Here is an 11,366-nt window from a genome sequence, read left to right on the forward strand (position 1 = left end):
GTCTCAGACTTCTGATATGGCAATCTGGAACTGTTCCACTGGAGAAATCAGGGGAAAACAAGAAACAGTAACATCAGACCCACAAGAACCCAGCAGTGACTATAAATGCATGTGCTGCTTCTGAATCTACACACAGTATTTGAACCTAAGAAACAGGTAAGAACAAAGGGATTACAATAGTGAAATGCCATTACACCTCCTAAGATCCTAAACTTAAAGGGATGTTTCATCAAAAGGCACTGGAGTCCATCAATCACAATCTGTTCCCTTTACATGAGTCCTTGGCAGGGCTCCACTCTTGCTTTGGGGTTTTATTTCCCTCCAGCTGCCCTCTTGTGCTGACACAGAGGCTTACAGGCAGGCGCCATCCCCCGTCCCTGGAGGTGGGCTCGAGCTGGAGCTGTCACACTCCTGTCACAGCCAAGTTGAGAAAATGGCACTGCACTGCCCTTCCTTGTATACTGAAGTTCTGCCATCTGCACATTCCTCTGCAAGATCCATCATCTGAAGTCCCAAAACACAATGGGTTTCAAGCTCGTGTATGTACTTGAAAGCAGACAACAGACATTTTAGCCACAAAATAAACATGACACAGATACACTGCCATGTCCATCTTCCCATTTTATTTGTAATCCCCAACATGATCCAGTGGGGATGGTCAGCTTCCCCTCCAGTCTTGGCTAATGAATGTAAAAGAAACATCATAAGTGGCATCGTAGTTGGCCTAACCCTGCAACTGGGCTCCCTTAAATCAGAGCTGCAGGACACCAGGAGCAGCATTACCCAACCCAACTTTTACGTGCCTAGAGCTTTGCAAAATGTTGGATTAGCACATCTCCAAGTTGTTAAGTTACAGCTTTTGCTGCACAAACAAAACCTCTTACGGCAACATACTCAGTCCTATTAGCTTTTCCAAAAGACTGTGGAACACCTACTTCTCCTGAGCCAAGTACACCAGGTGCTCTTAGATGGGAGGCTGGGGTAATACTGTGCCTCAAGCCTAGCTAGTCCTCTCAACCTGAGTGGGAGACACTTCCCAACTCCAGATTCCTTATCCAATGGCCACAACACATGCAACAATATAGACTATGCATAAAGGTATCTGCAAACAGGGTTACCTCTCCCTGCCCAGAGCTGCCATACTCTGTCTATCAGAGTTCTTCCATAGGCAGAAGGAGCTCTCAGGTGTGGAGATGGCAGGTCTGGTTCATTCACCATCTTCACTGCAGCACAATTGAGGCAAGTCTGAAGTCCTGCCTGAGCAATCACCAGGCAAATGGGGCAGGGACTGCATATAAAACTAAGACTTACTTATTTCTTTGCCCTTTCCTCACAGAAAAGAGCACCATGTAACAAGGAGGAGGGGGGCATTCATTATGCCTAGGAGTGGATAAAAATAGGTATATCCTCAACTGTTGTGTTTCCAGAACAGGAATGTGACATTTGAGCATCCTACAGAGTCCAAGAAGTGTGGGAAGATGATGGTTCTAGGCCTGGAGACAATGGTAACGTTTCTGCTTCCCTGTCAGTTCTAGCCTTTTATAACAGCAATAGGTCTCAGTTTAATGGCTTTCTTGCTGATGCCAGCTTCATGGCAGGTGTTAACCACATCAGTCACGTTCTTGTAAGACTCTGGTGCCTGGAGGGGGAAAAAAATAAAAGACAAAACTATAAACAACTCAGTCATAGCAAGTCAGATGTGGGTTTCTTCTACACCCTATTCATATGAATAGAGGGTGTAGAAATAGGCAAATATATGGAGAATCTGGCCACCTTAGACATTTAAGAAACCTATGAGACTCTTAGCTTTCCAAATAAGGTCTCATCATATATCGGATCCAGTCTCCCAACATTATCTAGCAGGAAATGACTCCAACTTCTTTCTTACACACAGCCTTTAAAATTTATCTTCTCTGTCCCTTAGTGACAACAGTCAGGGCTGAACTCTAGAGCTTCCCCCTGCAACATTCTGACAAGAAAGCTGCTCTTAAGCAGACTTTAAAATGATCAACATGTTCATATAACACCAACATCTACAACAGTATTGTTCCAAATGATTAAAACACTTCTATGAGTGAGGTTGTGAACAGAAAAGACATTCACTGTGCTAAAGCAAAGGAACTGGAAGTCAAAATATTCAAAGTTTCCTAGTCCTTCAGAGTTCTCATGTTCTTGAGCCAGCATAAGAATTCACCTTAAAAGAGGCAGATCTCTCAAACTGCTAATAATCTATATGAAAGCTGCAATGTAAGATAAATTTAAAGCAGTGAGAACATCATTCAAGAAGAGAATCCATAAAACATAACTACTTTTATAGATGCTTATACAAAGACCTCAGAGTTCATAGCAATTATCCCTATCACCAGGCAGAAGAGGAAAAACATATCCCTCCTCCCCCAAACCTGTCAGTCAGGCATCTGCCTTTTCAGCATGACTTTAGGACAAGTAAAGACTTCCCAATATTTTCCAAAAAATTTGACAGCTCTATCAGAAATTGCACAAGTTGTATATTTAGAGTCCTAGAAATCACTTAGTGCTGCAAAAAATGAGGTCAGGGAGGGTCATTCAGCGAAGGAGCAAGAGCCTCCTTTTTCCTCTCAGATAATGAAGTAATAAACTCACTTCTTCCATGACCAGTTTGGGAGATGCAACACGGATGGCAATGCCCATGTCAGCCAGCTTGTCCAACACATCCTGGAAGTCCAAGTTACGTCGAGATTTGGCTCGAGACAGTGCACGACCCTAGACAGCAGTTTGATTAGTTCTATTTTTTGTAGCAGTTTGGAGAAAAACCCCCTCTTTCTTATTAAAGAAAAACATTACTACATTATAAATAAACACAGAAAGGCTGAGAGCACAGACCACACAGTAAGCCACAACACAGAAAATGAATTCAGACTTTACGTGATGGGCTCCTGCAAAACCACACCTCTGGTATGATGGCTAGAAAAGTTCTGTGTGTGTAACAACTAGTCTGCAAGTGTCTTTTTACCCAAACCAGACAGTGTTCAGGAAGCTGAGCTTTACTGGAAGATACTTCTCTTTCTCAATCACTGTCTCACACTACGAGTAACAGGAGGAAACACCTTCCTCTAACTACTGAGTTCTATATGGACAACCTCAGCACAGTTAACCTCTCTTTTATCTCAATTTCAGAATCTGGCAAAAGGAGCCAAATCCTCTACATCCTGATCCAAACATCTCCCTTGTATGAAGCAATATCCCCTAGATTTTCTGGAGAAATAGTCAAAACCACTCCGTAAGGGGCAAAAGGGACATCTAGTTTGCAATCCTCCTGGGCAGTGATTACTGTGGCAAAGCTACTCTCTACTTGTATGACCAACGGATGAATTACACACACTGGATGACCTTTGAACAACCTTGTTCTCTGGATGACAGTCCCATTCCAACGCCCTTCTGAAATAACTTCTTGACTTACAGCTCCATGACAAGTAGTTCCAAAGGTCTCAGTCATGCCTTGCTCGGTGCCAGTAAGGACATAGCTACAGGTGCCCATAGTCCCACCGATCAAAACAGGCTGTCCAGTCAGCTGTGGATGCAAAGTATTCATTCATAAGAAAAAGCTGAAAAAAATCTCACTTTAATAGAAGTCTGAGAGGAATCCCATCTCCAGAAAAGGAGTTCAGGTTCACATTCCCTCAGGACATCCCTGCTTGTCTCAGGTGCCTGGTATCAAGGATTCTGGAGAACTAACTGCACTGAAAGACACAGACCAGCAGATCAAAAGACTTGTGTCCAACAGATAGACAAGGCAAACCACTGAAGCCTGCCTTAGGTATGAAGGGCTTCTTTCCTTCCGCAAACTTCCAAGCATTGAGTGTGTGCAGCAGAACCAGGAGCTCGGTGTCCCAAAGATCTAACACTAATCTAACAGATAAGCAGAATGCTGCCATCCCACTAGGTTCCAGTGCTGTTACCTTAAAAAAGGAATTCACAGCATTTAGGTATCTGTTAGGGACCCTAAAATTCTCTCATTAATCCAGAATTTTCTTCCAATTTTCCTCTTCCAAAGTCAAACTTACTTGATAATCAACAGCAATAAGAGGATGGTGAGGAGGAAAGGCCCTGGTTGACCCCTTTCTGTGCACCAGCAGAGTCCGCTCCTTTCCATCCACTACATGTTGCTCCACTTTGGCAATGTTGTGAGACACATCATAGATAACATGCATATCAAGGTCATCTGGGGTTGTGTTGAAGACTTTGGCAAAGGCCTAAAAAGAGAGCAAATCAGGATATGAAATACAAGGAGATCATAACTCAGCCACAGTAGAACTGAATACAACAGTGCTGAGTGTAACGCAATGGAACTGTAGATGGTTCTCTGCCCACTGGCAGCTTACAATGCTGAAATTCAGATATCAACTTGGCAAATTCTTGCAACTCTGAAAACCTGGCTTTAGCAGTGTAAAAAAATTTTCTTGTATTTTCTTCATCTACTTCAAGGCATTTTCAAATATTGCTTAAGTGGTTTCTGCAAGTACAATCCAGTCATGTTGAGAGGTTTTAGCTGGATTGTCATGACTGCAGCTTTGTGCAAGTCTCTCCAAACAGTTTAAGCACAATAAAAATTAAGTTAAATACTGCAGCTACTCTGTGTTTTCTGTGTCTGGGATAAAGCAGATGTGTACTAAAATATTTGTAACAGAGACAACTCTGCTCTTACCTGTCTTGTTAGAAAAGTCATAGAAGAGCGGTTAACCCACGCATAGTTCCCAGCAGCTGCCATTCCCTTCAAGTAATCCTGTCCCTCTGCAGAGGCAATCCTGGCACATGCCAGCTGGCGATCATTCACTATGATTTTGTCCCGTTTCATAGCTTTTTCCATAGCCACGAGTGCATCTGGGAAATAAACACAGTTAGTCTAAGTGACTTCTTAATTTTGTTTCAATTTGGGAGATCAATATGGGTATCTGTAATTTATATTCTAAAACCGATCTGTCCAATGGTCAAACCCATGGCTTCTTCTCAAATGCAAAAGTAAATCTGTGGCAGAATGTTTTGAAGTGTTAGGAGATGCCACCTGTCCAGGCAATTCAGAATGTACCAGGCAATTGCACTGTAAGAAATGCTCTTTGGTGCTGGAGTTTGCTGTCAATGACAAGACCATGGTGAAGTGTTTGCCTCACCCCAGGTACCTACACCAGTCACATCATACCTGTGGCAACCTGGTGGCCCAGACCTCTGCTTCCACTGTGGATCATCACACACACCTGCCCTTTGTGGTCAATGCCCATCTTCTTGGCAGCATATTCGTTGTAGATGTCATCTACAACCTGGATCTCGGCGTAATGATTGCCAGCTCCCAGGGTCCCCAGCTGCCAATCACAACACACAGATCAGACAGCGCAGGCAAAGCAGCCTCTGGGAGCACAGGGGAAAGGAGCAGCAACAGGGGCAAAAGGGCAAATTGCTACAGCATGGTTTTGGTTTGAGAAAAGGGTTTTTTTTGGGAAAAAATATCCCCATATAAACCGAAAGGATTCAGAACACAGTAGCATAATCACTGTCCTCTTTGTTTAGATTTAAAACTACCTTTGCTGTTGGAAAAAGACTGTGATTAAACAAAAGGATCAGGATTTACAGACTGTGCTGCCACTTCTTTCCAACGTACTTAGGCCTAGTTAGAAGATGGGAAGAGTACAGAGTATTGAGAATTCATCTCTAATTTGTACAGTCAAGGCAGACATGTAATCTTATACTTGGTTATAACTCCACAAAGAAAATACAACATCCTGTTAATGATGAGCTTTACTCAAAGCCTTTCAGTAAAGCAGGGTATCCATTTCCAATCCCAGATTTTTTTTAACTCTCTAACACAGGATCACTTATTTCCAATGCAAATATGAAAACTGAGGATATAACATTTCTTTGAGGTTAAAATGCTATAACCTTGCAGCACTGCAATTAGTAAAACTTAAGAAGTCATACACAAGAAGGCTTTGCAAATGTATCATTACTATAGCCCTCTCAAATTGTTCCACACAGAACAATGAGACATTATATACAAAAATGAAATCCAACTCATTAACTACAATTCAGTTATGAGCTAGTTCCCCTTACTGTATCTTTCCTGACCTGCTATTAATTTGCTGAACAAAGACAAAAGTTGGACATTAACTTGGCTGTCTTTTCAAAACAAAACTACACCTGGATGTGGAAATGCCACCCAACAGAAATTTCATTATCAGGTGTTAACAGATGAAAAACTGATGGTCCAGGGGAACCCTGGACATACCCAGGGATTATTTACCTCTGTTACAGGTTTGCCAAGAATTATTCAGAACTGGCCTCACCATCTCACCTTTCCCTCCACCCAGAAATGCTAGACAGAGAACTTGTCTCTAAACTTTACATTTGAACCCTGGGAGCACTCACAACCTCCTGAAACACAACATTACCTGAGGCAGGCCTCTCTTCTTTGCTCTTGAGGAGACTTTGTTGGGATCAGCCTGCAGCATTCTTCCATACTCCTCACAGTGCTCCTTGTCCTCTGCCCAGGCATAGCCCTCCCGCAGAGACCAGTCCACACCCATCTCCAGTGCCTCTTCCAAATCCCTGCAATTATCAAACACCTATGTAAGATGGATATCCTTGGATAGACTCAAAACTCCACTGGATACAGCCCATTTACAACTTGATGTAATTTTGTTATTAGACTCATCTTCAGAGTTAGCCTTCCTTCATGCAAGGAGTCAGATGAGATGACCTCAAGAGAGTCCATCAAACCTAAATGATTATATGATGTTATGATCAGCTCCCAACTCTCCTAACAACAAGTCCAACTTCTTAATACTTCATCAAAATCAAGCTCTACAAATATATTAACTTTTGATAGGTCATTACTTCTTTCTCTTTGTTGTGTGAGGAATATCCTATTTTCTCTCTTATCCCTTTCAAAAAATACCTTTTTGCTCATGGGAGTTTTCTGTCAGAGGAAATGAGAACTTTGCAAGAACTTTTAGTTTTTTCAGGGTTTTAAATGGGGAAAGGAAGAACTGACTTTGTGCACTGATGATTATGTCAGTCCTGCTAAAGCCACATGCAGAAAGAATGGGAAGAGTTTTAGGATTACTTTTTCTTTCTTAAAAGTCTCCCACTGATGAATCTTTCACCAAAATAAATGACAGAGATGTTCCCCCTAGTGATGTGTGCACAAAGTCATTCTCTTACTTGGCATTCATGGGGATGACACCTTTGGAGCCGACACCAACAGGAATGTGGTCAAACATAGCCTGGGCAAGCTGCTCTTTCACAGGCTGCACATCACTTTCATCCAAATTTGTGCGCAGTAAGCGGACACCGCAGTTGATGTCAAATCCTACACCACCTAAAAGTGTAGAAAAACCCATGACAGGGAGCACGTACTGAATGCTGTGATCTCACACCTTCTTTCTGACACAATACTGGGGGAAAAAAGCAGAACTGCATTAGGTTTCAATTTAACAGCTTTACATAAAGCCTCTGATTTCAGAACTAGCTGTACAACTATCTACAAAGTGTGGACACAACAATAAAATACACTGCCCAGAGAAAGCAGAAAGAGTTCCTGTTCTGCTGCTTAAGGTCAGAATTAAAGTGACAGATCTTAGCATGGCTCCCTGACAAAAGATGTTTCTGAAAGCAAGTTCTTTTTCAGTGCTCTCTGGAATAAAAAGCAACTAGTTATAAGCGATAAATAGTTACAAGGAGTATTAAACTTCACTGCTTAGTGTTTTGCTTAACTCTTACTATTTGTAAAAATACTGCAGGGCAAGGCCTAATGTAAAAGATCAGTCATAACACCTTTAGTATGAAGGTTCTGGTATTAACTCGTGCCAGAGAGAGATACCAGACTGTGAGACCTTGGGTTTGAGTCAATCAGGAACACTTCAACTGCCTGAAGCAAAAATGAAACATGCCTATCATGTTTCAGTACAACCACAAAAGCATCTCTGGACCATTGGTAATTAAAGACCATAATGTTTATTAAAAAGACAGATATATTTTAAGATCACATTTTTAACAAAAGTGTAGAAATATTCTCAGAAGATGTTTTCAAACACTGCTCAAAGAAAACAGTCAGTTCTTTATCAGTCTGGTGAAACCCAAGTTCAAAGTCTTGTGCTCTCCCTTCAAAACTGAGGGATATGACAAGTCCCAGCTACAAACACAAGGGCAATTCTCTCTCCCTGTCCTGTTCAGATATTCTCAGTGTAACCACCTGATCCATAAAGAATAAAGATTCTGAGTGCAAGAATTAAGCACCTCGTAAGTCCCTGTAATTCACATCTTTTAGCTTTAGTTCTGTATATAAAGTACTGCCAAGTCCTGGCATTTCTCAGAGCAGGTTAAGTCAGTTATCCTTACCTGGGGAAACCACTGCCTCTGGATCACTCATATCAAAGGCAGCCATGTTGCCAATGGCAAACCCATAGCCCGAATGGACATCTGGAAGGCCTATTGATCTCTGAAAGGGAATGAAGGCAATTTAAAAAGTTTTATGAAACTTGATGCTGCAGAGTCACCTTGGTTAGCCTTTGCTTGTGGCAGTGAGTGTCACATTTGAAAACAAATATATCAAAAAGAGATGTAACTGCAGTGAACACATCAACTCAGGTGAGTATCTGAATTCCTGCATTTACAGGACAAAGAAAGCAGAGAGCAGATCTCACTCTATGGCTACTTAGCTGAGAAGCCCTCTTAGATTTATTCAGAGGAGGTTATGTACCTAAATGTAGGAATTGTGATCTCAAACTGAATTCTGATCTGGCTTTTTCTTGTACTCAGAGTCCTTGCATTCCAGACTTAGGCAGGCAACAGCTTATGAGCAGCATAAAGCAGAGACATAAGAGTGAAGGTGAGTTCATCTTTACCACGTTCTATCTAGAAACATCTGCAATATTTAAATACTACAAAAGTAACAAGAGAAGAGTTTGATTCTCTGAAATGGAATCATAAAACAGTCAGCATTTTATCTTCTTATCTGTGTCATCGAACACTGACCAAAAACTGCACCCTGTAGGGAGGAAAAAGTCACTCTTTTGGGTGAGATCCTGATGGGACAGTACAAGATAAGAGCTGTGTCATTTTACGTTTAGATTAGGACACCACAAACAGCAATCCATGATCTATTTAAACAAACCAAAAAAACCCCCAGTTAACGTGTGTTAAACTACTACCATTAATTAAGAAGAACAGTAGTTTTCAGAGGGATTATGTGCTGCTTCTGCCTCCCCTTGCCCTCACCAAGACATCTCTTGGTTTGGAAATAAAACGTGAAGATTTGAATAGACAGGTTATTGTAGCATCTCTCCTACAAACTACCAGCCAGAGTTCCCATATTAACATGCTGTTACTATTCCACCTTACGCCCTTTTGGCTGACCACAAAGGCATTTTAACAGCATGATGGGCCTGCCTTTTACCGCAGCCATAAATTCAAAACTTCTGCCAAGTCACCAAAGGAGACAATTAAAACAATTCCATTATTTGTTACTTATTAATAGATGCAACACCATACATAAAAGATCATTTCCACATCCTACTTACCACTTCTTGAAAAGAGTCACAAGCCTACTGTCTTTCTCCTGCATTATCATATTTGACACTTTGCTTCCAAACAGACACAGGACAAGGTGAAAGAGTGTTGAGTGCATGGGAGGACTCACTTGCCACGTTAGGCCAGCAACAATAATACAGACAACAGTATCATCTCCTGCTCTCTCCTCACTCCTCCATGCATTCCAGGTCAGCAGAGGCAATTCAAAACCAACAAGCAATCAACATGGACAGTGGGGGAAAGGTGGCTCAAACAGATGGAAACAGCATAACGCAATGCTAAAGAGGCTTCATATCAAAAGACAGACGATGAAGTAAGTGGATGCTCCTCTTTCTGACAACTTAGCTTTGCAGCCTGCCCTTGCTCAGAGACAGGTTCCTGACACACAAACTGTCTTGAGAAGAACTTTGGTCCATATGTCTTCTCAAAACAAAGTTCCCACTTGGAAAGCAATAACCTCGGGCAAATAGGAACAGAAAAGGAGCAAATTTTCAGAAGAATTACTCACATGAACAATACCAGGTAATGCAGCCACATTCCCAATCTGTTTCATAGCAGGCAGGAAGCCACCTGCACCTAAAAGAGAAAAAAAGAAGAAAAGTTACGCAATCTGATAATGCAGCATGACAATCTCAGTGAAGCGCTTTCCAAAGAGGCTGTTCAGCACTGGCAAATCAGAAGTCAGCCACCAACAAGGCTGCTAATCTGGCAAAAAGCACCCAGCGTTATGCACGACCTGCAGTGTCATTAGATGAGGTATTTGTTACACCGAAGTCCGACTCGTGCTGCGACAGTGGCAGCGGCTGAGCCCTGCGCTGTGTCTCCAGCAGCCCGGCCCAGCCCCGGCCCAGGCTCAGGCCGCAGGGCCTCGCTCAGGGCTGGGCTGCCTCCCCTCGGGCGTCCTTTCCACCCTGACTGACCCCGTGGTTCTGTCCCCCCGCTGTCAGGACCCGCCGGACCCACCTCCGCCACGGCAGGCATTGCGGAGCTCCTCGAACATCAACTTCTCCAGCGGGTCGTTCACGTAGAAAACGCCTTCCACCTGCGGGGAGAGCCGTCAGCCGCCGAGCCGCCCCTACCCCGCTGCCCCGCTCCCCTGTCCCGGCCCCCGCCCACGCACTCGCATGTTCGGCACGAAGCCCTTCTTGATCCGCCAGCAGTTCTTGTCGATCTTGTCCAGGTACTGCAGCTCATCGTTGTAGGTGCGGCTCATGGCGGCGGCTCCACACGACCCGGCGCGGCGGCAGGAACTGACGCGCTCCCGCCCACAGGAGCCGCCGAGGCCCAAACCTCCTCCCGAGCGCTGCCCGTGCCCGGGGCCGGGTTTGTGCCGGGCCGGGCTGGGCAGGCCGGACCCGCGGGGGTTCGGGTTTGTGCCAGGCTCCCTCCAACCTCTCACACCACATACGGCTTTGGGGCTGGTTTACCGGGAAAAAAAACCCCAAACAAACAAACCCCAAATAAGTGGTTTGTGTTTTGTTTTGGTTTTGTTTTGTGTTTTTTTTTTCCACATGTCTGTTCCTGCGGTGCCCCCGGGCAGAGTTTAGGCCCGTGTGTTGTTTGGGTACGGCTGTGCCGCAGGTGCGATGAGTTTGCTCAGCACCGTCGGGCAGAGCCGCCAGCGCCCCAGCATCGGTCCTGTTTCCCAGCATAAGGGAAAGGGCTGATTGCTGCTCAGTCTTGGCCTGAAAAGGGCTCTGTTCCTCCGGGCTGGGGGCTGGGTACCATGGCAGGGGGATGGGGCTTTGGGCATGGGTGGTTTAGGGCTCACAAAAACAGCAGATCCGCAAGGGATGGATGTGGCACCC

At 43.9% G+C, this 11,366-nt stretch overlaps 1 protein-coding gene across 1 annotated transcript; it reads right to left on the bottom strand.

Moving 5' to 3' along the window:
• Nucleotides 1–601: 601 nt before the first annotated feature.
• Nucleotides 602–10,797, bottom strand: RTCB (RNA 2',3'-cyclic phosphate and 5'-OH ligase). Its single transcript, XM_071551661.1, has 12 exons — nucleotides 10,679–10,797; nucleotides 10,522–10,600; nucleotides 10,067–10,134; nucleotides 8,368–8,467; nucleotides 7,192–7,348; nucleotides 6,420–6,576; nucleotides 5,177–5,336; nucleotides 4,685–4,860; nucleotides 4,044–4,232; nucleotides 3,440–3,550; nucleotides 2,623–2,742; nucleotides 602–1,639 (listed from the first exon to the last, which is right to left on the bottom strand). Exons 1-12 carry the CDS (start codon nucleotides 10,769–10,771, stop codon nucleotides 1,532–1,534), a joined length of 1,518 nt encoding a protein of 505 aa, XP_071407762.1. The 5' UTR covers nucleotides 10,772–10,797; the 3' UTR covers nucleotides 602–1,531.
• Between the last annotated feature and the right edge of the window lie 569 nt (nucleotides 10,798–11,366).

This window comes from Pithys albifrons, chromosome 3 (genome assembly GCF_047495875.1).
Source record: "Pithys albifrons albifrons isolate INPA30051 chromosome 3, PitAlb_v1, whole genome shotgun sequence".
NCBI lineage: Eukaryota > Metazoa > Chordata > Aves > Passeriformes > Thamnophilidae > Pithys > Pithys albifrons.

Bases quoted from the DNA above. Each gene is read 5' to 3' on its own strand.
- RTCB (XM_071551661.1), bottom strand. From the start codon at position 10,771: ATGAGCCGCACCTACAACGATGAGCTGCAGTACCTGGACAAGATCGAC. The intron at 8,468-10,066 runs GTGAGTAATTCT...ATTCCCTTTCAG, and splicing joins CATTACCTGGTATTGTTCAT to AGATCAATAGGCCTTCCAGA. The intron at 7,349-8,367 runs GTAAGGATAACT...CTACACTTTTAG, and splicing joins AGAGGCAGTGGTTTCCCCAG to GTGGTGTAGGATTTGACATC.